General features: G+C 35.8%; 3 protein-coding genes across 4 annotated transcripts in view; 2 read left to right on the plus strand and 1 right to left on the minus strand.

Moving 5' to 3' along the window:
* Window positions 1-12,080, plus strand: part of LOC112573822 (dual specificity testis-specific protein kinase 2-like) — a 37,502-nt gene extending 25,422 nt beyond the window's left edge. The window contains exons 4-12 of one of the 2 annotated variants that reach the window (XR_003101280.1): window positions 98-244; window positions 1,259-1,344; window positions 1,720-1,801; window positions 2,591-2,674; window positions 3,074-3,160; window positions 3,443-3,551; window positions 3,816-3,928; window positions 4,238-5,564; window positions 6,652-12,080. Coding sequence is in view for 1 of the 2 variants with exons in the window: in XM_025254453.1 (XP_025110238.1) it covers window positions 98-244; window positions 1,259-1,344; window positions 1,720-1,801; window positions 2,591-2,674; window positions 3,074-3,160; window positions 3,443-3,551; window positions 3,816-3,928; window positions 4,238-5,203 (1,674 nt within the window). In the remaining variant the exon portion in view is untranslated. Of the gene's footprint in view, window positions 1-97; window positions 245-1,258; window positions 1,345-1,719; window positions 1,802-2,590; window positions 2,675-3,073; window positions 3,161-3,442; window positions 3,552-3,815; window positions 3,929-4,237 lie in introns of both variants that reach the window. The other variant, XM_025254453.1, reaches the window with a different exon arrangement.
* Window positions 12,081-12,839: 759 nt separating this feature from the next.
* On the minus strand, window positions 12,840-20,695 carry LOC112573823 (peptidyl-prolyl cis-trans isomerase CWC27 homolog). The gene is made up of 11 exons (XM_025254454.1): window positions 20,589-20,695; window positions 19,906-20,115; window positions 19,631-19,774; window positions 18,837-18,935; window positions 17,725-17,828; window positions 17,227-17,296; window positions 16,244-16,912; window positions 15,855-16,012; window positions 15,459-15,607; window positions 14,790-15,006; window positions 12,840-13,245 (listed from the first exon to the last, which is right to left on the minus strand). The coding sequence occupies exons 1-11, from the start codon at window positions 20,628-20,630 to the stop codon at window positions 13,086-13,088; spliced, it is 2,022 nt and encodes a 673-aa protein (XP_025110239.1). The 5' UTR covers window positions 20,631-20,695; the 3' UTR covers window positions 12,840-13,085.
* A 1-nt stretch (window position 20,696) lies between these two features.
* Window positions 20,697-27,255, plus strand: LOC112573826 (histone deacetylase 3-like). The gene is made up of 14 exons (XM_025254457.1): window positions 20,697-20,863; window positions 21,106-21,188; window positions 21,529-21,671; window positions 22,302-22,383; window positions 22,753-22,809; window positions 22,960-23,015; window positions 23,241-23,374; window positions 23,632-23,712; window positions 24,127-24,200; window positions 24,552-24,616; window positions 24,810-24,958; window positions 25,164-25,243; window positions 25,396-25,556; window positions 26,527-27,255. The coding sequence occupies exons 1-14, from the start codon at window positions 20,806-20,808 to the stop codon at window positions 26,600-26,602; spliced, it is 1,299 nt and encodes a 432-aa protein (XP_025110242.1). The 5' UTR covers window positions 20,697-20,805; the 3' UTR covers window positions 26,603-27,255.
* Window positions 27,256-27,305: the final 50 nt, after the last annotated feature.

Here is a 27,305-nt window from a genome sequence, read left to right on the forward strand (position 1 = left end):
ACACACACAGGCATACACAGTTATTATGAACAATTAAGTACATAGTTCACAATGATTTTAACAGATCACCTTCAAGTGCTCAAGTGTTCTTTGACAGTTCATTTCTGGAGGGAGTTTGGAGCAGCTGCTGCAAGAGGAGGAGGAGCTTCCATGGACACAGAGAATTCATCTGACCCATGGGGTGGCCCGCGGTCTTCACTACCTGCACTCCATGGGCTTTATGCATCGTGACCTCACCTCAAAAGTAAACACTACACCTCCAAGATTCTTTGCTTTTTGGACAATAATATTCATGATGATGATAGAAAAGAGCTAACATTTGTCTCCTGTAATGTAGTTGTTAGCGTAGACTTGAATATACTTTGTGCTTTTATTTCTTTGTATTTTTTTATTGTTTTGGTTTTGGTTTTGGGAATGCTGTGTTCTTCCGTTGCATGTGGCACCTGTTTACAGGACTATCTGTTCATGATTAACCTTAGTTGCTGGGTCAGCATGAAAGACTACATGAAATAGTGTACATGTGTTGCTTTATTAAAGCCTATATGGCTGCTTATTTCATATTTTGTATGATGCACTTTGAATCCAGTCATGAAATACTTCTACTTCAATATCTTTTTGTTATAGCCTATATTTTATCTAAATAGATTGTTAATGATCATTTCCTGATAGGTGAACACTACTTATTAAGCAGGCACAAAAGATATTATACTGCTCTAGACTAGCTTTAATAAGTAGCATCCTATGAAATGATCAACAGTTAGGCCTGTAAAATTGGGATGATATTATTTTCCTCTCGCCCTTCCCCAACACTGCATCTCTCTTTTTTTTGTGGCCTATTGAGATTCAAGTACTTCAGAAAAGATAACACCACTTGCATCACTTGCCCAGCCCAGCACATTTGAGAGTCGTTTGTGTGACAGATAAATAATGTTTGTTTTAGTGAAAGAAAGAGTATGTATAAATTGTAAACAATGATAAGTACTCCAAACTGAGTAACCTGCTGTGATGTTGACATAGTTTCATGAAAATCCCTTACTTTCCAACACACCATATATTTTTGTTATTGTATTTTGAACATCACTACATTAACAGAAATAATATTTATTTTCTGTATCAGATAGCATGGTTTATTTTATGACTGGATGCAAAATAAATAGCAATAACTTATTGATTCAAAAATCTGCTTGATGTACCTATAATGAGTGTTAATTTTGGACAGAATTTTGTGTATTTACAACTTAATTGTTGTTTTATCCAGAATATTTTGATCAAGAAAGAAGATAACCGGAGCTATCACGCTGTCATTGCTGACTTTGGCTTGGCAGCTAAAATTCCAGACCCTCTGTGAGTCTGCATAGTTGAAACATCTGTTAACGCCAGACTTAATGCATTTCTGAATGCATGTGACATCTATATTATCTGGTCCTTGATTCCTCTTTATGTTATCTGTATTTGACTTTTATTACTTGTCTTCATAGTTGTCTCTCTTTCTGTCCTTTGGATTCTGTCCATGTCTCTTACATGTCTTATGCGCTGAGAGCATGTTCCTTTGTGAGCGTGATTATGCACAAGGTAAATCACACATTGTTATTATTATGTCTAATAAAATATAGTGTAGGTTGTAGTAATTGTCTGTTGCTGCTTGTGAACTAAACTTGCATAAGTGAAAGTTCACATTTCAGCCCATGTTGATTTTTTTTCTTGATATACATTATGCAGAAATAAGGAAAAACTGCCAGTGGTTGGGTCCCCTTACTGGATGGCACCAGAGGTCTTGCATGGGGATTTCTACAATGAGAGGGTGAGACTGTCTTGTGTATGTCACATTTAAAAAAAAATTTTTTTTAATTTACATAATGAACAGACTAAGCAAAACAGGGTTCAAAGGACATGTGTACAAATGAAATGACATTCTCAAAACATTTTAGAAAGATTGAAATATTAAAACAAAATATGTTAAACATAAGTGAAATAAAATAAATGTGATGCATTATGCAAGGCCACATAGTGGCATTCATTAAGTCAAAGCTGGGAAAGGTCGAAGGATGGCTTCACATTCCTCAGCATTTAACTGCCTGTCACCAGCTGTGAACAGAGTTTGCATTTGCATTAACTCTCCTACCTCACACCTGTGTGTTCTCCATTCCTGTGACCAAGCATCTGTTTGCCCCTTCCTTCTTAACTCATCAGCTATGCTGGTTATTATGTAGCTTTTTATTTATGGATAGTTTACTTTCCTAATTCCTCACTTTGGGTTATATTTCACAGGATTATCTACTACAGCATTTTTTTAGGAGGTTGTGGGTTACCAGATCTCTTATTTTTTGTCTTCCAAATTATACACTGACTTTTTTTTAATTAAATTTCTGTCTGTGCTGATGGGGAATATCAGGAGGATTTTACAGAGAGTGTGATTTGAACTTTTTTACCCCAGTAAATCAGTAGCCTATCCATTTGATGTGGTTTCATGATTAGTAATTCCTGCTCTTTCTGGCTTTGAAGAAATTGAAAGTTAATATTAAAAAAAAATGGTGGTGGGGAGGATTTCTAGCTTCAGTGAAAAAGATCGAAATTTTCATTCATCATGCAGGCTGACATTTTCTCCCTGGGCATAATCATGTGTGAGATTACAGCTCGCATATCAGCAGACCCAGATGTCATGCCCAGAATGCAGGTAAGCATAGATTTTGTGTGTGTGTGTGCATAAGTGTTTGTGTGTATACATATACCTACTTCTTTTCTTCCATGTGCAAATACACTCATATTCCTATTTGCTTATATTTCATCAGTGCTTAAATGTTCACATTTGTTCATGCATTTGTTTATCTATTTGTAAACATTTTGTAGCTATTATATAAAGATTTAACCAGGCACTTATATAAACCTCTACATATCTCTAGTAAGTGTTGTTGTTAAGGTTTATTGTTCTTTTTATTCAAATGCAGGAAAGTATGATATTTCCTTCTTCTTGGGTAAAGAAATATCATGTGTGCATCAGTGTTAATCAGATAAAACTTTCAGAGCTAGAAAGTATTTTTACCGGTCTGTTGCTATAGACCTGATTTTTATGCAGAATTTTGGAGTGGACTATGTGGCCTTGAGTGAGATGATTGACTATTGTCCTCTGGATTATCTGCAGTTAGCCTTCAAGTGTTGTCAGGTATGACACATTTAAAGTATGAGGTAGAGGTAGTAGGTCTGATTTTAAATGGATGAAAGAAAGTAAGGTCATTGGATAGATGTTCATTCATAAACAATATGCCCCAGTTTTTTTCTTGTTTCAACTTTGCTGTTGTTTTCTTTTTAGTTCTATAATGTTATGTTTTTTACATAACGCAGTGTTAAATTATTTCTATTTAAGAAAGTAAAGACAACAATGAAAGATATGTGCAGATGTTATGCTCAAAATAAAAACTATTATTTATTTTTATTTTCCTATAAGGTGGACCCTAGCAAGCGGCCTGAGGGTAGTGAGATAATTGATTGGCTGGAGAAGATTTACAGGAATCTGCAGAATGATATTGTTACACAGCAAGAAAAAGAGAAAACAGGTATGCTTTGCTTTTGGTTCTTTGGTGGACATTACAAAACTGCAAATTTTTAGAGATGTAGCAAATTCACTTACATAAGGTATATTTGTGCATAAATATAAGGTATATCTGTACACATATAGGTGTACATGCATATGAGCTTACACTTGCATGTATGTATGCGCACAAGCACACACACAGATTTAAAAAAAAGAAGGAAAAAAGAAAACTGTCTTGATAGCCCTAATTTGAGATCAATTTGTCATTTTGTTTATATCTTGTAAGAGCGCAGTGGTCATAAACGTTCGAGATCAGAGGACAATATTTTACAAGCAAATGACAGTGAAGCAGACACCAGCAATGAGGATATCATTGTTACACCACTTCTGATTGGACAGGTTGGTGCAGAAGGAACTAAATGTAGAACTTTATTTAAGGTTCTCTGTGTCTCATGGGATTTTTATTTCTGAAGTAAGACTTAAAAATGTCCATTTTCGTTTTGGTAAGCGGATAGATAGATATCTGACTCTATTTGGTTGGTAGCAAGGGAGAGTAGATGGTTATTGTTTTCACATTATTCCCAGAGGAAAGTAAAACCTTTAATGCCTCATTTCCATATGAACAAAACATTTGGGAACTATCTTTTACTTTCTTCATTTAGTGTGTGTCTTTAAATAGCTTCCTTCAACGGTTGTGACATGTTGCAGGTGATGAGTCGAGATGATCCATCCTATGAACCATCAAGCACCAACCCCTTTGCAGCCATTCAGCGCTTTCGACATGGGCGCAAACTATTGGGTACATCTATGGATTATTCTACAGACCTAATTTCCCCAGCCACTCCATTAACACCACCTTCCACCCCAGGCTGCCCTGATTTCAAATGTGCAAGAAATCGAGATCATACTGATGGGATGGCAGTCAGGCGTTGTCAGTCACTCCCTTCATCGCCAGTCCTTCTTCGTAGAGCAGCAGAAAAACTGCATCAGGAGTCACTGCATGGAAGTGCACGCTACTGTTCTCAGCAGCACCAGAGTGGTTTACATGCCATGCGAGCACGCTCCAAGAGTACTGTACTGGGTGAGGCACTGGCTGCCAGGTTGCAACGGGAGCTGTCTCCTGGCCTAATTATACAGCCTGTCATGTCTACTTTTATCCCCGAGTCTCAGCAAGAAGCAGAACTCTTGGAGACCGAAGGGACCTCTGTCTCAAACTACAATAGCAGCTGTGTGAGAGGGGTGAATGGCTTGGAAAGAAATACACAGGACGAAGTGCTTGATTGTCTGGGGCAAAGTCCAGGGATACGGAGCTCAGTCCCTGGGGCAGTGTACATCACCCCTCCTAGCATGGCCTGCACAGCAGCAAACAAACGCAGCCTACGTAAGACGAAGCAAAAAAGTTTGGACGAGGACTGTGATGCCGTGATACACCATCCGCAGAGAAATGGCCACGGGCCAAGGGAAAATGGAAACTATTCTCGAGTTTTATCAAGCAAGGGGAATGCAGTTGCTAGCAGTGCTGAAGAGACGAGGGACAAAAAAGTGCTGCAGTTGGCCCCACGGGAGGTGAGTCCTGCCAGCATGCGCAGCTCCTGTGAATCATTCATGTCTATTGATGAACACGACACGTCAACACCAAGCTCCTTGTCCAGCTACAGTGAAGCCAATGACTAACCTCTACAGGAGACAGATCTACTCTTGCTGTTTGCAAAGCTTTTGTGTTATGTATCATTATGGATAAGGAGATCTGTGATGACAACACTATGAGACAAACTCTGTTCAGCTTCCTGTGCACACAAAGTAAACAAAAAAAGAAATATCATGTGGACTATTGAGGTGTTTCCTGCATTTGATGTAATGCACTGCAATCATTTTCACTTTAGCATGAAAATGAAAAGTGGTCAGTAGACTTGTTCATTCAAAATTCAGAGCAACAGCAGACATATTCTTTTGAAGGCTCTTGTTGTTTCTGGTTCACCTGTGAAATTCAGGGAAATGGAAAGTGCAATTTTTCAAGTACACAGTATTTCTTGAGGTAAACAGAAATATGTATAGCAACAACAAAATGTTCATCAAATATGGCTCTTCAGTTCATGGCTTCATTTTAGTTTTATTGTAAAGAAACATAATACTTGTGCAACAATGGAAATAGAAATTATAACTGTGCCTTTTTATTTTCTCCTCAAATAGTTGTATTTTTTTAGACTAGAAAAAATGTTGCACAATTTTAAGCATCTAGCTAATCAGTCAGTAGGCTTTGTTTCCACTTACTCTGCTTTTGAAAACTTAAATGAGCAGTTTTTGTTTCTTAGCTTTGAAATCCACCAGCCCATAGTGTTGGTTCCTGGAGAATGGTTTTGTTAAGAGTGCAGGGTGATAACTAGTGAGCTGAAGATTAAGTATGTCATGTGCACAGACCATTGTCAACCTCAAGTCTGTATAATGTTCTAGGAGCAAAGCACACAGCCCTTTCATCTAATCTTTGAATGTCCAGCAGCATGTTGACACTTTTAACCCATGTGAGAGCAAAAATAAATTTTCAGATTTCCATGTAGGGTTAAGGTAAAACTGTTCCTCTCCCTACCCTATAAAGTTATTTGGGTGTGTTCTAATGCTTTCGCGTTAGTTCTGATAACAGGCAATCACTTGTAAATGTAAGAAGCTTAAATAAGATTTGTTCTACTTTGCTTGCAAACTTTCTCCAACAACTGCCATAGAGCTGTTTTATTTTATGTTGTATAATGGCTTAATCATCATAAATACATGAGATATTTCATTTTTTTCATCTTGGTCCGTCCATCTTTTTTTTTAAAGCATCACTAGTGATAATCTCATAAATAAGATGATCATAAAAGTTTTGACAATTAAGGCAAAGTGCTTGAGTGATTCTTATTTTTGTCAGACCTGTCGTCTTTAAGTCAATAGGCCTTTGCCTCTGAAGCTTTGAGTCATTATAACAGTCTCTTATATACACTCATTTCATCAGTTAAGCCCAAAAGTTAAAGTAAAACTCTTTTTGAAAAAAAAAATCTGGCTAATTCTGAAAATTATAAATTGAGGCCATAGAACTCTTTGCTGGTAAAACAATTGTCTTGAGCTTCAACTTGATGTTATTGTTGCAGGTGCCAAAAAAAAAAACACAAGCATCCTTTTATTTGGGTGGTCTTTGAAAAAGGCATTGTTGACATGGATGAGTCAAATGCAGAATATTTGCATATCATCAGATACTGTAGAACAACTGAACCTAGGAAGATTTATTGTCTTTTGGGCTGGTGGGTCTACAACTCTAGGAGGAAGTAAGTTTTCGTCAGCAGGAAAGAACAAAGTAAGAAAAAAGACTGGAATTATTCTTTTTTATAGTTTTTATTTTGGTCAACGATAAAGTTCAGGTAAAAATTGCAGTCTTTTCAAAATTGAAATACTCTGATGCAAACATGTTTGGATAGCTTTTGAACTCCTTCCATAAGTGCCAAAAAAAGGCTTTTTAGTGTTTCTATCCCAAGGCCAAACTTTCTATTACAGGTATATAAAGTGTGAGTTGCTATAGATTTAAACTGATACCAGATTATTCCAAAAACACTTTTGTTCACTTCAAATGCACATCGAAAGAGTGTATGTCTACAAGAGGGGGAGAATGTGTGTTTGTATGCTGAATTTTCATGAGCTGGACTAATGATTTAAACAAAGATTATAGTGTGTATAAAGGCTTGAATGCTTTTGTGTCACCTTTATTCATGTAAGGTACAGAACGTAATTATTTTCATTGATTTCACTATTATCAAATGTAATAAATAGGTTTTTAAACATGCTTTGCTGTGTGACTATTGTTTTCTTTGCGCTTCTCCTTTTCTTGAAGAAAAGTGAAACCATTTAGGGCTGGAATTTACCACGTATCTGCTAGACCTATATTTAAGGGATCAAGTAAAGTAGGCAGATCTAAAGAATAAATACATTTTCTTCTTTCTCACCTTAACAGATCTAAAGACTTCTTGGTTAGAAAACTTCACTTTTCTAAAATTTTACTGTTATCGCTCCTGACTGACAGCATCTCTTGTATTTATAGTAGCCAGACTGAATTAGTTGATTATTCACTTAAAATTTGTTTTGCTGCACACTAATTATAAGCATTAAGGTGAGCATGTAAAAAAAAAAAAAAGAAAACATTGAAAGTGACGCTAGGGTAGATGTCCTCTTTGAGGTGAAAATATCTGCTCTCAGTTTATTATTATGAACTCAGTTTATTACAGCTTCATTTCTGCATCAGCACAACACAATTTTCTGTTGTCTTCTTTCATGTCACCACAGTGGAATTGCAGAAATTGAACAACTTTATTTTTTAATTTCAACTTTATTTATTTATGGTTATTCTTGTTTCCCTTCAGACTGCTACAGCTGGATGAGTGTTCTTTAACCTTTTGCCCACATCACATAGTCCTAGAGGTATTTTACCAGTGACAAAAACAGCTGTAGGCAGATTTTGAGAGAATGTTGAAAGACAGTGAGAAAAGAGAATCCAACAGTTGATGATGGGCATATGCATAGCATAAAAGTTTGGGATGAGGGCTTTATTAGGACAACAAGTGGTTTGCCAAATAGCAAGATTTTGACTTGCTTACATACAAACACTCTGGTTAAGGTGATGTTTTGCTCATAACTATTTAAGAGAAATAACCGCACAATCTTTTGGAGTTCCTCAAGGTCTTTTTTTTTCCTGTTGCTCATACAGATCACTCCAGAATTCCTCATTTGTTTATAAATGGATAAAGCCATTTGCTGCTAATATTCTTGTGTAAAGGAGAAGATATATATTTCCTTTCTGCATCAACATTTTATTTGATAAATTTCTCTATTCATTACTTATACTTCTTCACTAGTGTTACTAAACAATAAAACAGGTTGCATGAGGAAAGGAGGAAATTAGCAGAAGTGTGAAGCTTGACCATCATGTTTTAACTATGAAGATGGTGAAATCCTGCTCTTTCGAAGTCATTTTTATATCTTTAAATCTTTCTACAGGCAGATCAGCAGCAAGGCAGATTTTTTTTTTATCCATATCAGTTAACTTTCTAATATAACTTGCTGCTTATAATTCACAGACCTTTGTTTGATTGTGAAGCCATGTTTTATTGGTAGAGAGTATGTTTGCGACTTGTAAAATTTAAAATATGTATGTTTTATGCAAGCCCCAAACACTTATTCCTTGCATAAATGTGAGATTCTCTTTGCAAGACTTCTTTTTTCTATTTTTGTTGTGACATTTATTGTTGCTATTTGTGTTTAATTGGAAAGTGTTGAAAAATGTTGTAATCTTTTATTTTGAGAAAGTCAAGGGCATATATGTTGCTTTTAAGGTTACTGTAAGCAATGATTGAGTTGTTAAATATCAGTGTTTAAGGAGCAGGGTCTTTATGTGTTGTCTAGAGTGTAAAGATGTTTGAGCCGCATATTCTTTTGGGCACTCTCACTAGGGATGCTATGTCTAAAAAGAAAATCTCAGATTGGTTTCCTTACTACCATTATGCCATGTTACCGAAAAGTGTCTGCGTTGATCATTATCAAAAGCCTTCACAATGCTGTACACCATATACACCTAACCAGTGTGAAAAAACGATCAGTTCACAAACATAAGTTTATTTATTTCTTGGATGCATCACTGGCAAGAATGGGAAGATTAAATGATTTCTGTGCCTTGTGTCAGAGAAGCTCTTGAGTTACATCACTGCAAACCCTGTTTGTAGACAGCTGCTGGCCTTGCAACTTTCGTCCAAAATTTGATGAGGATATAATTGTAGTTCTTAATTTACTGTAGTTCCTTATTTATTGGAAATTATTTGAGGAGTGGTGATGGGAAAACGCTTTTATTTTTTACCTAAAAATAACCATGGCATGGAAGGGGTTTAGACTGCAAATGCCCAGCGTTGCTTTAAACAGAAGTGGCTCTAGCTTTACTAAAATTAAAAGGAGATTTGTGACAGTTCATTATGGAAAAGTATCCCTGGAATTCCATCTAACAAATGCCAATATATGCACAATCCATAAAATGCAATCACCAGGCACAAAAAGGTGGAAATATTTAGTCTGTGATCTTTATGGTACTGGTAAATGCTTGACCTGCACATTTTCATTCCACTGTTAGTGCTGTGTATATTGCGAATGCTGCATATACTGTAGTTTTTTTTGTAATAGTCATTTACCTGTGTATATATTGCAGCTTCTATGCTCACCGATAGCTGCTTCTACCTGGAGATGTAGATATTTCTTTCCTACAAAAATGCTGATGTAAATTATTTTAGTCCCTTGACAGTGGTTGTTTAAAATATGTTAAAATATATGTGTGTGTATGCATGCACATGATTGTGATATGTGGAGGATAGTTTACATGCACTTGCTTCTACTTGCAGCTCTGGTGTTGTCATATCATATTTTATCTGTTCCATTTATTCATTTGATGATTTGTGTACCTCAAATTATCCAAATTATCATAACTGCATCCTTTTGACTTTGGTGTTATGTTACTCAGTCAAGTTTACATATGAAAACATATATTTTCAGTTTCTTGATGGTATGGAGAAATAATTGCAAAGATTTATTATATCACGTAATGAAGCATATAAGAATTTATATACATTGAACATTTTATCCACTTAATTTATATTATCACCGTTATAAAATATTTGCTTGATTGGCTTTTGTTGTGTATTTTTGAATCCAGAGTCAGGATCAAATGCTGTTGAAATAATTGCAACTCAGATATTTACTTTTTTTTTTATTATTATTAAATTACAAAGAATTTAAAAGGATTGGCTTCTTTGAAGTTCTCAATTCTCTTGAGTAATGATGTGTACATATTATAAATGGTCACTTTCCCATGTTAAGACATTATAGTTGAGGTATCTACTATGCACCTCCATGTTTGTAACATTGAGCTAGACAAATTTTTATTGTTTTTCTGGTTACCATGCAAATTATATTGTTGATCATAATGACTTGAGAGAGTTGTTTAAGGATTTTCACTGTTTGCTTGCATCTAGAAAATGCCTAATTTTTCCAAGAATGTGGAAAATGATTGGTTTGTATTCTGCACATTTATACATATATAAATTATTTTAATGTTAAACCATATTAATTTACTACAAGTTTATTTGTATTTCATGAATGTCTCACTAGTGTCAAAGCTGTCAAAGAGGGAGGTAGTTATAATCAGAAAAACAGCTTACTATTATTATATTAACGGTTTAATGTGCAGTTTTTTTTTCACTCTTTTTTGAATGTCTTAATATTGATAATTAATTGGAACACAAAGATCCACATCTTGGAATTTTTTATCAGGTATTGGAAGATTGAGAACATTTTGGGGGGAATGCTGGGTGAGCATGCTGCCAGAATATGTCATTTGGGCATTTTAAGTTTCTTTCAGATTTGAGAGGTAGTTATTCAGCCTGAGGACCTAACTGGTCATTAACAAATTAAAAATGAAAAATGTCAAATGATTTCTGATATATTTCATCTTGTTATCTCCATTGATGTATATACTATACATTAATCTTTTGTCAGTTGTGATTCTCTCATGGTTAACATTAAGACTTCTGCAACTTGTATTTGAAATCATTCTTGCTATTTAGCATTTGCAATCTTCTAAATAAGTGAAATATTAGGGGTAGGGGCAGAATCTAGCCTGTATGACATTGCAATATCTTTGTGCCTGGTGCAGATGTGATAATTTCAATTTTAAACTATAGATTTTATTCAGCTGCAGTATGGAAGTAGGCAGATGACTTCAAAGTTGGTAATCATGGGATTAGCCTTCGGGATTCTCTACTCTGTGCCCCTGTAATCTGTTCATTGTAACATTATTTCTTTCTTTGGTGACATTCATCCTTCATGTTTTTTGCTTAAATAAAACTTTTCCTTATTATTTAAAAAAAATCAGCCCCATTTTAAGGTGGCCTGCATTGTTAACAACAGTAAAACTAGGGTATAAACATTGTTTCTGCCAGAAATTCTATGAAAGCACTTGGGCTACAAAAGTAAACTTCTTTTTGTTCCTAATCACCCCCAGTGGACCATAGGGCCAACAAATGTATAACTAAGAACTCTTAAAGAAGTCCCACAGTATCTTACTTGCTGGATTATTTATCTTCTTTGCTATTTTTAATTAAAATAAAGCAAAGTAGGAAAGAAACTGCAGAAAGTTATGTTGCTGATATGATATTCCAATTGTTATAAATGTGATCAAAATGTGTAAAAAATATACACTTTGCAGCTTGGTCATTTCAGCATTGTCAATCTAGTCATTGCGATTTTGTGGTGACACAAAGCAGACAAGTCACAGAGCTCCATATTTGTTCAGACGGTGATATAGACTATGGCCTCAAATGAACTATTTAGGAAAAGTGAATTTTGGAAACCTTAATTTGCTTTTTTTTTCAATTTTCTTATTACTTTTAACTGCCAACTTATAACCACTTCCATACATTTTCTTTTTACTGTTGCTGTGTTCATAGAATAATAGTCGACAACCAGATAATGAAAATAAAGTTGCTGAACCATTTTTTTTTAATCTGTAATTAGGTGCAGCTGTGGCACTTTTATTATCTGTTTCTGTTTGCCTGTACAGAGGAACCTCTATTATCCAAACTTCATTTAACCATGCATTAGGTTATCCTTGATTGTCTTTAAAAAAAAAAAAACTGCTAGACATCACAAGACCTTCAAGATTTCGCTGCCAAGAATTCTGACCACAGGAATGTACACAATGTGTGTCGCAGCTAAAATTTTCTTTCTTGAGCAGGAAGCGGATTCAAATTTTAATGACATCCTAACACTTTGCAAACTCGTGTCAATAAAATTGAAGTGCTGAAACAACAAAGAGCAGTGTCTACTGTCCGATTTTTTCAAGAAAAGTACATCAACAACACAAGAAAGGTACAAACGTAACTGTACAGCACCATTCTAGCATTTGCAAATTTTTAGAACTATTTTCAATTATCCAGATGACAGGCCCTGGTCATTAAACCGGATAATTGAGGTTCTACTGTACTTGAAGACATCTGGTATTTCATCTACTCTGTGCGTGCTGGATTGCAGTGACTCTAATGCATGATTAATATTTAGAATAAAAATTACTCATGAATAGTCCTTCCAGACATGAAAGGAAAGGGCTGGACATGGGGTCACCTGGAGCGGGTTTCAGCCAATTGACATTGGTGGCGGACTCTGATTAAGGCCTTGTGTGTAACCTGATGCACGAAGAGGAATTATCCTTCCAGACACAATGTATTGCAGAATTCATTAATAAAAATAAGACTACTACAGCTTTCATGACTTTAATTAAACCATTTTGAGAAAAAAAACACGATTTAAACATGTTGATTCATACATATGCATGGCTATTGTAAACATGTAGTGAGATGATAATGTGTCCACTAAGTTTGTAAAACTTCAAGTGGAATGCATCTAAAATATGAGTTTAATGTCATGAGCCACTTAAATCAGGCAGATGTTGACACAGACAGCATCATTTCAACTCTGATCAGAACAGAAGCATTTCAAAAGTTCATCGCTTTGACCTCATGGCTTTTTTGCTATTTTCCCGTCTACGCTGTGTCATTGGATTTCGTGGGTCACTCAGTTCATATCTGTCACTGTCTGGCACATTTGCATCAATCACCTTTGTCTTCTGCGCTTCCTCTTCAAAGTGTAATCGATGACGCATCCTGTGAACATAAGCAAAATCCAATAAAATCTGATCAATCACATAGGCATTATTGGTGAGGAAATGCAAGGCCACACAATAAGAAACTAAAGCATTTGTCTTAAATCCATCCCAATGAGCATGACTGCTTGTATTAACAGGAAGCCTCTCTTTTAAGGTAAATGTGCAGTGTGCATACTGGGTCCTGCAGCCTAACTGGGTTGTGGGAACCTATTGAGGACCCAATAAGAGCAACCTATTCTTAGCCAAGAACTCCGATGGGTAAGCAGTGTTACTGAGCCGTCTGCCCCAAACTACATACAGGAAGGGATTTGTAGACAAGGCAAGAATCTCCAACACTTGAGCTGCTGAAGCCATTGCTATATTTAAAAAAAAAAAACGTCTTACATAAGTCCTTGAAATGTAGAATAGGGCTTGGAGTTCAGAAAGGTGAGAACCCACCCTAAATTCCAAGAATGAAATAAGACCGATCTACTGATCTTGCCCTGCACAGATTGCCTGGAATGTCAAACATCTTTATTTGCCACCACATCCCAAAGCGCCAGTGTCAAAAGGTATCCAAGACCATATAGCCCTTTATTGGGATGGGAAAATTCTTTCACACTGAAGGGACAAAAGAAGAATCTGCCACAGGAGGCCCCTACAAGCTTGGGAGAGCTTGCAAGGGACATGTGTCATGACCAAGTCAGACAGTCCAACAGCAGTGGCCTACCTACATCAGCACCTACTTTAACCCGTTTTGTGCCTCCTGGCCTAAAAATGGCTAAGGGGAGACAATCTATACCTAAGCCTTTTACTTGCAAGGAAATTTATGAAAGAGCAAACTTTCTGACAGAAACTTACATTAAGCTGTTTTAAGGAAAAGTAGATGTTTTGCTTGTTAGCTTAGAAAGCTTAGTCAAGATATAATGCCACTACCCTGATGACCATTTACAATCAAGATGAACAACTTATCACACTGAATGGTTCAAGTTTGCAAAAAAGTAGTTTACATTTAGTAATGGTGAGACTAAAATCCAAGTGGAGTGCTAAAGAAGTAAAATCAAATGACCAAATCTTACTGTCACACTTGACTCATGATTACAGAGAAATATTTGCAGTAGTAAGATCAATTATCGCCCTTAGTGTTAGAGAACAGCACCAGCAAATATATTTGAAAAAAAATTAAATTTACAAATGCTCACATATCAAGAGGTCAATGTAGATGCATAGCAGGTTCAAATTTTCTCATAATACCGCAGTTCTCAACCTGTGTGGTGTGCCCCCCGAGGGGAGTGCGATGTGCCGACAAGAAGGGTGCGAAGGTGGTCATTTTTTTTTCAAGTTTCTCATATCTCATATCAGAATTAGTGAAATTAGCTGGCTAATGGGGGTGTGCAGACATATCTTTTTTTGTCTTGTGGGCGTCACATGTAAAAGGTTGAGAAATGCAATCGTGTTTGCCATGGTACACCCAGAATGAAGTTACCTAATATGTAGCATTTCTCTAGAATTAGGTTACCTAATGTATAACACATATCTACAGAACACCCAGAATGAAGTTACCATGACATGTCACTGAAGTCTTCTTCCTCTTCTCGGTCTTTGTCCTCTTCATCATCATCATAGTCTCCAGCCACTGTCCGAATATTTGTCAGCCGGTTCTGAAATTTGGCTAGCAGAGCCATTGTGTTTGCCTCACGGTCTTCTTTTTTCTCAAGCAACCGTTTTCGGGATTTGTATTTTTGTCTCTCTTTCTTTACCATGGCAAGGAGATCATTTTCTGAAAAGAGCAGGCAATAAAATTACAGGTAAAATATTTAGCTTATCTTGGTGTATGTTTTGTCCTCATAGCACAATGGTTTAATGAAAAATGGAAGGTTGAGAATTAGGAAAAATGCACCTCTTCTGTAAAAATTACTCCAAACACCCTTTTTCACACCCTTTCCTGCTAGTCTTCCATTTGCAATATCATGATGCTCTCAGTTCTTGTTATTTGGTTCCTCTTTTGCGTTTTCTGTTTTCTCACCCTACACAATATTTTCACCACACTTTTGGCATTTACATTTTCCCTGGCCCATTTTCACGAACAGTGACAGCAAAGGAGCAAGATTAGTTAATTATTCCTCATTTGATTCAGACAGAAATTATGATTTATTCACTCACAACCATGCCATTCACTGATGATCATAAGCATCAGCAGTACAAAGAACTTTTGCTGTTTAATCCTTTCACCTTCAGAAGTATCTTCCTCATCATCTTTCTTTATAGTCTTCTCTGAATCCTCCGGTTTAGGCACTTTTGTCTCTTCCTTATCTTCGATTCTCTTTTTCGATTCCTTTATGTCTTTTTGGAGTTTTCTGGCTTCTTTTTTTAACTCTTCCCTGAATAAAGGTTGAAAACAAAATGAGCTTATTAATAATTTCATAAGAACAAAATATAATTTGAAAACAGAAGCATGGTGCAAATGTGTCTGATAGATTCATTTACTTCATAATCAAGTAAAATCAAATCAGTACACAATGAATTAGTAAAATAGTGTTAACTTTTCCTAAGCAAACCATCAAAAATCAAACCCCACCAGGCTATTTAAACTTTTCAAGCAGTCAGCACATTAATGTAATAACATACATGCGAGCACTGGAGCTCTTCTTAGAATCTTCTTGCGATTCTGTGACTGGTTTTGTTTCTTTTGCTTTGGGTGAGTCTTCCCTTTCTTTCTTCAGCTTCTTTCGTACATCTTCCTTGATGCTGCGCTGATCCTCTGAAGGTCGTGATCCAGCCTCTGCCTGGAAGTCAGAAAATTTCAATGGGCATAAAAATTCTGTTGGAATCCATAAGAAATTCCTGTAAATCTTGGAGGCAGAGTTGATCCATTATGTTACAACTCATTCAGCAATTATAACAAGGTCACGTTAAGTGAAATACACAGGTCAAATTACTTCCTTTATGTACATTAACTCTTTGCCCTTGTAATTACATTTAAAAGTCACCTTAAGCTCAAATATTCAATCACTCACTTCTTCTTCAGGTTTCTTTTTCTTCTTTCCTTCCTCTTTCTCTTCCTCTGGTTTCCTCTTCCTTCGACTATCTTGGTCTTGTTCTTCAGTTTTCCGCTTCCTTCGATCTTCCTCCACAGCATCTTCTTTCCTTTTACGCTTTTTATCATCACTTATCTCGTCTGTCTTCTTTCTTTTTTTACTGTCATCTGCCACTTCCTGCTGCTGTTCAGGCTTTCTCTTCTTTGTTCTGTCTTCTTTGTCTTCAACCTTCACTTTTTTCTTCTCTTCTTCTGCATCTGCTTTTTTTTTCTTTGCTCCATCATTTTCAGCCTCTGGTCCAGCAGTTTCTGATTTCTTCTTTTTTGCATCATTTTCATTTGTGTCTGACCGCCTCTTCTTTCTCTCATCTTCTACAGGATCTTCTTTTTTCTTTTTGTTGTCCTCTCCAGTCTCTGTTTTTTTCTTTATTTCTTCTTCTGGCTGCTCTGTTCTCTTCTTTTTGTCTTCTGTTTCTGATTTATTTAATTTTGGGTCTTCTTCTAAAGGTTCTGCTTTCTTCTTCACTTCTTCTACCTGGACCTCCAACTTTTTCTTTTCCTCAGATACCTCTCTTTCGACAGCAGGGACTGAACTTAGTCGTGGATCATCTGTAAGGTCATGGCTGCTTTTGCTTTTTCCACGAAATGACTAAAATTGAGATAAACAGCATAGTAACAGCAGAACTCAAGGGTACATCAGCATACTACCACCTCCCTAATCCAGCTTCTTTCTACCTATGCACATACCCTCCCGACACACCGTTACACACACACAAAGAAACAAATTAGAGGAAATACATAATAATTAAGGCAAACCAATTCTAACAAAAATCATGCTAACTTCAACTGAATATCTTAAAAGACACATGATCAAAGATGACTCTTGATAAAAACTAGTCATAACACTGGCTTATCAATACCCACATCCACACCATCTTTACTCAAACTCTTTGTGAAACTCACTTCTGTAGCTTTGTCCACCTGCTCTTCATCCTCCTGTGCCTCTTCACCAAATGACAGAAGGCAGAAGTTTCTAGAATGCACAAATGTAAACTGTGTCAGATACTTCTGATAATAGTGAATGTTTACAAACACCCAAGTGTAAGTGTATGCACACATGCTTATGTCTACCAAATAAAAACACCTAATATCAATCCAAAGATCTATGAAGAAGTAACAAATAATTTGATAAAATCACCTATAAGATGTGTATGGAATAACTGGTCAACACCTAGCACAGACAATTTAAATAGCTGCAGCAAGTAGCCTATACATATCCTATGCAGAATATTATTTCAAGATGTTTAAATATTACTCTAAGAGCACAAATTTCATGTTATAAACTATGAAGACAATTTCTTTCAAAATACCACAGCAAATAAATGATTCATATACAGACTCCCATGTTGCACTTCAATACCAATGGAACTATGGAAAAAAAGTGAGCTTTAATGTACTGACTTTGTAGCCCTGGATTTACTCTTTATTTTCTTCTCATCTTCCTTATCTTTCTTGCCACGCTTTAGTTGCCGAGGTATTATGTCATCAAATGGATTGAACAATATCTGAAACAACCAACAAGCATCCTTTGCCAATATTAAGTTATCAATCCTTGATAGTGGGTTCATAAGTACCAACACAGGTATAAATGCGCAATCACTGATGCACAAATTCACACCAAATATGATGAATGTTTGAGTAGTAAAATAATCATCTTCATCATAGTCATACAATGGGCCAAAAGAGTAAAGGATATGTGTACATGGAGAAAAACTGAAACAAATAAATACAATAAACTGAAAGACACATTCTACAGCAGAATGATCAGGCTGAACAGAATCTGATGCAGCAACACCATCAGATTTATTGTGAAGTACAATCTGAGCAAGTCCCTCATAGTTCCAATCCTGCTTTACGTGCACGAAACATGGACTCTACCTTCCAACACATGTACTGAGAGGAGAATCCAGTCATTTGAGAACTGCCTAAGAAGGTTGCTCCAGATCTCATAAGGGATAAAACCAATGACTTTGTATGAAACATGGTTTCCACACTTATAAGATGCCAGGAATCACTACTTGCAACAGTGTAAGCTGGTCTGGTTTCATCATGTGATCTGGCACAGCACTTCATCTAATATTGTCCTTCAAGGTACCCTGCCGGGAGGTCAAAGCTGAAGTGATCTGAGGAAGAACTGACATAAATGTGACGGAGCTGACTGGTTGTTCTGTGCAAGACCTGTTCACCAATGCTCATGCCAGGCCTGAGTGGTGGGCCTGGTTAGAATGCTACCTGGTCCCCATCCCTTTCTGATGACCAGCACTGGCAAACCAACATTAGTACCAGTTAAGAGACAAACGAAGGAATTAATGACATTCTACGAAGTGCTCTGTCTTTAACAAGCAGAAATATACAGCACAGAAAATGTGTTCCCTAGTACCCATGGGCAAATACTAAAACCATCATCACCTTCCTTTTGATATTTGTATTTTATACATTGATAATTATAATTCATTTTCAAAAAAATTCTGTCAGCTGCAAAATGTTTGATATACTTATAGCAATCAACTGACCTCTGTATGAAGAATTTTGTGTGGCTCTAAAGGTCGCTCATTGGCTCCGACTTCCACCTCCTGTAGTTTTAGCATGTTGAATAAAGTGTCACCCACAACCTGTTACATATGCAGAACTGTGCTATGGCTTATGCACCATGGACATATTTCTAGTTAGCTACAGAGGACTTTAGAAACACAGAGCATAGACCTTAATGTAGGCTACTGCAATCATCTGAATGGTAAGCAACAAGGATAGAACAATGCTCTAAACTCAATATGCAAAATGTGTTGCTGCAAAAGGCATAAAACATTAATTAACTAAACTTTATCCATTCAATCTCTGTTGTCAAAAAAAGAACTATGTAATGCATAAGAATTAAATACCTATAGAACAACACAGAACTCACTCATGTGGATATAGCAGTATCAGTGATGTGGATAAGCCTCATCACTGCTGAAATCTAATAACCTAGTGCCTTGCTGTATGGGGGGGGGGACCAGCAACTAAGGCAATATCATGGCAAGGCAGCCAGCACTGTAAACAGATGTCACATGCAGAGAAAGAACAGAGTGCCTAAGAGCAAATTAGAAACCCAGGACAACCAACCTACACTGTATTGCTACACCACCATACTGCCATAAGTGCCTGGCTGTACTACATGAATAAGAGATATGCTTATGACATAAAACTGACCAGAATAGATAAAAAAAAAACCAACTGGTATTCTTATTCCTGTTAAATTTAAAACAGTCTTCAACAATGCTGTGGAAAACAAGGTGTGAGTATCAAGCAAACAAACTTTAAAACCTACTTTGCCAAAAATAGTATGCTTGTTCTGCAGTTCTGGTGTATCTTTCATGGTGAAGAAAAACTGACTGCCATTGTCATTTGGGCCACTGTTAGCCATAGCAACCAGTCCGCGTCGCACAAAACGCAGCCTAGAGTGAAATTCATCCTGTGTGAAACACAACAAAATATGTGACAAGTGACACTGCAAGTCTTGTTAAACTGTATTTTAAGAAACTACACAATACTGCTCTCCATTCTGATGTTTCAAGGAAAAATTTTTTTTTTTTTTAAACTTACTTTAAAAGGTGCTCCATACACAGATTCTCCTCCTTCTCCAGTTTCTGTTGGGTCACCTCCTTGAACAATAAAATTTGGTACCACTCGATGAAATATGGTGTTGTCATAGTAACCTTCAAGGCACAGTTGAACAAAGTTTCTACAAGCTTTAGGTGCCTCTTTTGACCAAAGCTCAATGTCGATGTCCCCAACTGTAGTTTTCAGCAGAGCCTAAACACACAAATAGAGTCACATGTAGCATGATTACTGACACCAGATATACAAAAGAGTTACAAGAATATACAGTATTAATCGAATTGTTGTAGTTGGATTTTTAAAAATAAGATATGCTGAGTTATTTCTCTGATTTCACATTATGATAATAATGCTAAAAATGTTTATGGCATTTATATATAGTCTAATGCATAAACTTTTACCATTTATAATACACACACGCGCGCGCACGCACGCACGCACACCATCATCGTTTTACGATCTAACCTCAGTTTTATATATAAAAAAAAATCGAGAAAAAATTTCTGAATCAAAACATGCGTTTTACATTTTTATTCTTATCCTTGCCATTGGCAAATTTTTAACATGCACAATTCTCTTCAAGTTTCTTACTACGTGCTCTTTTCTCTTAAAGAAGGCACTTAATTTAAACTTAAATGATAAACTATCTTGAATTTTTCTTATTTTACCTTCCCATGTGTAGGAGGTTCTTGTATATAAATATTGCTCATTGTGATTTCAGTGTTTTTTTCCCCCACAAGCCACAAGGACTGTACTTGAGAGTACCGTCCCCTGTTCAAACTCTCTAATGATGAAAGAAGAGTTTGCGTCTTTTTTTGTTCGTAATATGTTAACTGCTAGATTTCACCATTTCTGTTATAATGTTTGATGTGTGAACGGTAAAGCATGTCTAACCCTTCAGTTGTTTATTTTTACGACCTCGATGTGGGCAACTTCCATTATGGTACGTTGAACTACTAAATAAATGGCTCATTTTACGTTCTTCTGAATTATCATTTTGCTAATATTAGTAACAAATTGATAAGTATTGAAATTAATCAGCTATTAATTTTAAAAATTATATTACAACTTGAAGTGAATTTATGTCTTAGCGAGGACCGTTTCTTCTCTCCTTTCTATATCACGAGAGAATACGAATTCTTTAATGTTAGCGTCGTCATAATACTTAACGTATTTAAACAACAGGTCCAGGCCATCCGATGAAACCTCATAGGATTTCTTTGACACACAGCCTTGTGCTTCACTATGGACTGCACAAAAAAATGAAGGTATTATGTTAGTTATGTGTACAAACACACGCAAATGTAACATCATGCAATAAAATAATAAATACATCGTGGCCAGATTATCAACAGATTTATACAGAAGAGAAGGTTTAAGGAAAGTTAAAGATATTTCAATGGCTGCATTTTAATTTTTTTTTTTAACAGTAAGTTGCACAAAACGATGAATGAATAGGTTTTGTTAGGGAAGGTCCTATTGGAGGATTATTGCTATTTGTAATAACCAGCCTTATTTACAGTTTGTTGTCCTTAACTCAGTAAAAGAGTATGCAATTTCATTTTCAATAAATTCTACATTTTCAACAAATTTTGTTTTTTATTTAAGGTCTACCGACCCTACCGAGCAACATATCATGACATGTGCCGCTTTCACTCGGAAGATTATATTGACTTCTTGAAAAGAGTGACACCTCTCAATGTTCAAACATTTACAAAATCTTTAACTCACTTCAATGTTGGAGAAGACTGGTGAGTATATTAATAATGGTAATTAAGCACCATATGAAAGTTAATTGGTTTATAAAGGGGAAGAAAATCATAAAAATAAAGATTAAAATTGGTGTTACCATATATAATAATAATGAGGATTTATGTTGCACCTTTCCAAAGATTTTCTCAAAACACTTTATATAAATTATGCATAGACTAAATCATTAGCAACCATGCACCCATATTTGTATGTAACAGACACATTCACTTCTACAACCTACACTCATACACAAAGTTAATTACAGAAAAACATTTTGTATGCTTATGATCAGGAGAGGGTCAAAGTAAAGTTGTTAGAACAGTTAATAAAAACCTCTGGAAAGTAATACTACTGTACTAGATGTACTGACCTGGTTATTTTTTTTTTATATTCTGAATTCTTGTCAAATGTGTAGTGTAGTGATTGCATTTGTTGTCTGCTTCTCACCAAAAGCATGGTTAATAAGTTCTGTTGCCTGGTAGGGCAAGTTTCTGCATCTCACTCTTTTTCCTCAGCACTTCATCTTTCCCACAATACTCTTTTCGTATTTCAGAAATGTCCTGAACTCAGAAACACCACACTATTATACATATTGATATGCCATATGATGCCTTTTGCTGTTTGTGCAGTCCCGTTTTTGATGGGATGTTTGATTTTTGCTCCATGTACACTGGCGCATCTCTGGAAGGAGCTGTAAAATTAAACAACAAAGTTAGTGAATGCTTTTTTTATATGGTTGCCAGTTGCCTCCACTCAATGTTGACTATTTTTCTTCCCTTTGTACTAAAAAATATTAATCTTATTTCCCATAAAAGTATTTATTTTGATTCGTACATGTCACTGGACACAGTTGCATGTAAATATGCCCAGTTTTCATATTACTTTTTATTAAATTTTTGTTGTTTTTTTAATTACATTTATATTTGGTTGTAATTTAATGCATCTTGTCCTTTTTAATTGCTATATTTCATATATTTGACTCCTGATATAATTGACCGCTCTTTTCCATTAGGAAAGCTTTAAGTTTCGGCATAGCCTGTGGGCTCTCTTGTATTTATCTGTCATCATTTGATGTTACAGCACTGTGACATTGCTATCAATTGGTCTGGTGGTCTGCATCATGCCAAGAAATTTGAAGTGAGTCATCATTATCTCTATTATTTTGCTTTTTTTCTCATGAAATAGACTGTATGTTTCTAAATGCATATATGTATCTAGTGTTTTTGTTTCTTTACTGATTTCTCCATGTTGAGTCACTTAAGATTGTTTTTTTTTCTTGTTTTCCAGGCTTCCGGGTTTTGCTACGTGAATGATATTGTCATTGCCATCCTTGAACTTCTAAAGTATGTTTCCTACATATGTTATTCAAAGATCTGCTGTAGCAATCTGTATTGTTAAGCTTCAGATCTGCTTAGATGAGTTGGGCAGTGTTGGTTTTTTTTTTTTTTTTTTTTTGAGTGCTTACGATGTTTGCATGTATATTTACATATTTATAGAAAATGAATATCCTCACTGTGCACAGAATAGCTGTAAAAGTTGTAATGATAGTGTATTTTTATTGGTTATAGATACCACCAGCGTGTCTTGTACATTGACATTGACATCCACCATGGGGATGGTGTACAGGAAGCATTTTACCTCACAGATCGTGTCATGACAGTTTCTTTCCATAAGCACGGCAACTTGTTTTTTCCTGGCACAGGTTTGACCTTTTTTTTTTTTTTTTTTGTACTTTCTCTGGTTTTTCAAGTTCTGAATTTTTGTGGGATTTTTATTTGATGGAAGTGAGTCATTACAAATTAAAGGAAAAGCTGGCATTGATTTTTGGTTTTATCTCAACTGTTTTTAATATAGCTAAAAATTAGTTAATGTATTAACTATAAGAATATATTTAAATGTTTATCGCTTTAATTATGACTTGAAAAGAAACAAGCTGTAGACCAAGACAAATGGTTTCAGGTGACATGTATGAGATTGGTGCTGACAGTGGCAGGTACTATTCTGTCAATGTGCCTCTGAAGGAAGGAATTGATGACAGTAGTAAGTATTGCAAGTTTTTCTTTTGTTTCTTGCTTTGGTTCTCCTTTGTTTTTCTATGAAAGAGCTTGAAAATATATATATTCCTCATGTGTGCCTGCACATATAAAACAAAACAAAGTTTTCTGTTTTCTGTTCCTTGTTTTGTCAGATTTTAGAAATCATAAGATCGGAATGCTTTCAGAAACTTCAGTTACAAATGATTGGTAAATTTTTCCATACAGTGAATTCATCTGGTAATATATAGTTTCAGATGAAGTGTAGGTGATAGCTATAAATTTCATAACACTGCTTAATGTAATGACATTAATCTAGATGAAATCATGTTAATAGATATTGATGTATATTTGGTAAACTATGTTAGAATGCTGATTTTATTGCTGTCCTTGTTTTATGAGTTTTCTTCTTCACTTCCAGCATACATGAGTGTCTTTAAGCCTGTCATTCAAAGTGTGATGGAATTTTACCAGCCCACCTGTGTTGTTTTACAGGTATGTGTGTGCATACACAGTAACTTGTAAACATGATTTAAGCTTTCGAAGTATATTTATTCATGTTATCAACACATCCATATAAGTTATTAGCAAGTTCTGTAATGGAAAAAGATTACGTGAGGTGCACTGCTGTGATATACAGTCACTATCAAATAGGGTTGCCACACTCCTTAGTATAAAAGTAATAGAATCCATCGGTCATACACAGTGATGCTTGAAGAAGTAATTTTCTTTGCTTGGATCTCTGTATTAGACAAATAGATAAGAAAGATAGTCAAAATGTCATCCATTTTTGTGGTGTGTGCGTGCATAAATCCACTTTTGCGATAAATGTTCTTTCTTTTCTAGTGTGGTGCTGACTCTCTTGGTAGTGACCGCCTTGGCTGTTTTAACCTAAGTGTCAAAGGCCATGGGTGAGTTGAGATCCAAGTACTTTAAATGCAATGCCATGTGGAGGTTGTTTAATGACAAATGGTAATATCTTTTAAAATATTGTTCACCATATGATTAGACCTGGCTTTTTCGTGATTTTTCTGAGAACATACAGAAAATGCATGTTGAAGGTCTAAACATAATGACCAAAGAACAATTTTTTTGCGATTTGAGAGAGTGCGTGCAGGTTGTCAAAGAGTATGGGCTCCCCATGCTGGTGCTTGGTGGGGGAGGGTACACAAAGCGCAATGTAGCACGCTGCTGGACCTTCGAGACCTCAGTGCTCTTGAATGAGCAAATAAGCAACGAGATACCCTACAATGGTAAGACCTATTTTTGTTGCATGAGCAGGTTTGCAAGACATTAACATTCAGACACCAAAAAATAAATAGACACTATTCATTTTTAATACAGGAAAAACAAAGATCACCTTTAACTCATTTCCATCTATTAACAATTATTAGTCTTGAGTTTCACCTGTTAACTTTTTCTGCTAGTTTATTGTTCAAAATTTTGTTGTGTTTGCAGAATACCTTGAGTATTTTGCTCCAGATTTCTCCCTGCACCCTGACATCAGCACCAAACAAGAAAATCTTAATACTAAACAGGTAATGCTAAGCTTTGTAAACCTGGAACAAGGAGATGCAGCTCTGAGTGTAGAGTGCAGAATTTGACTATTAAAAACGATGCTGAGTTTGCTTTATATATTAATGGCTTAGAGTGTTTGAAAAATTTTCTGTTTTGGGATTTGTCTTTACAGTATTTAGACTATATTCGACAAACAACACATGAGAACCTGAAAAATCTTATAGCTGCACCTAGTGTACAGATGCATGATGTAGCTCCAGACCTGCTTAGTCTGGAAAATACAGAGGAGCCTGATCCTGATGTGCGCATGAGTGAGGAAGACATGGATAAGAGGTGAGACTTGCATCAAATAATACTAAGAGAAAAAATTTCTTCATAAACAATGTAAAATGTGAGACAGGTACCTGATGAAGGTATCAGCTAAAACATATATGAAGTTTATAATGATAATCTTGCTTTTTTAATAACAAAAACTTAACTTGCACAAAACGAAAATAAAGATAACTGGCATTGTGACATTTGGTGTGTAAACATTTCAATTTACTTTGCTACTGCTGGCTAAAATAATAACAGAAGAATATTTATAGAGTGCCTTATCCCAAAATGGCTCAAGGTTGTTACATTAAGTCACACGAGTACGTATCAGGAGGCATCAACTGCATCTTACAAATTTATTTACCATCATTCAAATCTTTACTCAGTTTCAGTCTCACTCTCACATATACACATGCATGTATCCACATCCCCAGTGTAGAGGAAACCAGAGTACCCAATGATCAGTAAGGTGTCTCATTTAGAGATAGGTGTGTCGAAGCTGAGATACCAACCCACACCCAGTTCTCACGGTCTTGATGACAAGCACTTTAGCCAGTGCGTCACCAACCTCCCCAATCCATGTTTAACAGAAATTTTTATTCCATTTTCTAATATTTTATTACCAGCTGCAAGTTAGAGCTTATTTGAACCATTAGAACCATGAGTAGGGTAAGAGGTGTAACAGCTTGCTACCGGTAAATTAGGAACATGCTTATAGACACTTAAGTTTTGGTAAATTAGTATGGGGTAAATAGTTGTAACACTACATCTAAAAAATGAGGTGAATTTTTTTGTTGTTTTGGATAAAATTATTTTTGAAATTAAAAGCTTGATTGAAAAGTAGATGGGTTTATCTCTTTGTAATGACTCCTTGCATCTCTTTGTTAAAGTGTACAATTGTTTCAAGACTCTAGGATAGACCTTCATCATCCCACCTCATATTTTTATGCAAACCTCACTTGTGCTAAATTTAGTGATTTTGTTTCAGGGTGGAACCAGCAAATGAATTTTACGATGGAGAAAAAGACAATGATAAAGAAAATGAAGGATTCTTAGATGTCTGATAGGCAACTCATGTCATTGTGTAACATTCTTTGTGAGATCTCGTCACTTCAGCCAGGAAATTAATTGGTAATCTACTTTCAGTTTGTCAAGTCTGCATATGTGAATAACTTCCAGATGATGTTGGTCATGTGGTTACAAGATTTATTTTGCCATTGGCTGTTACAGAATGTTCATGTCACAGCAAACACTGCCTTCTGTAAATAGGGCTATACAATTGTTGCAGCATTTGTGGTGTAGCTGATACAATCGTCATGTCACGTGGTATTTGCTAGAACTGAAATGATGTTTTCTAAACACAGTGCCATGATAACAGATTTTTTTAGGAGATGCAATGAGAGATCTGGGCAGAAGACATGAATTTCTGTCTCAATGGAGAATTTTTGTGTGGCTGAATAAGAATTGTCTTTACGTTGCAAAATGTGTGTGTGTGTGCACAGTCATATGTGTGTGTGCGCACTTGCACATGCATGTTTGAGAGTAAATGCAAACATATCCATGTGTATGCAAGGGTGTGTTGGAAAGTTCCGAGATTACAGTGAAAAGCAGGTTAAGTAGTTAAACAGTAGTGAATGAAACAATTGCTTGTAAAAGGAAGTATTGGTATTATGGATCTTTTGAAACAAACTGAATTAAAATTAATTTTGAATACTTAGCACTGTTTATCATTCTAGAATGATTCTTAGAGATGAAAGAAGTGTCATT

Source organism: Pomacea canaliculata, linkage group LG10, assembly GCF_003073045.1.
Source record: "Pomacea canaliculata isolate SZHN2017 linkage group LG10, ASM307304v1, whole genome shotgun sequence".
Lineage (NCBI taxonomy): Eukaryota > Metazoa > Mollusca > Gastropoda > Architaenioglossa > Ampullariidae > Pomacea > Pomacea canaliculata.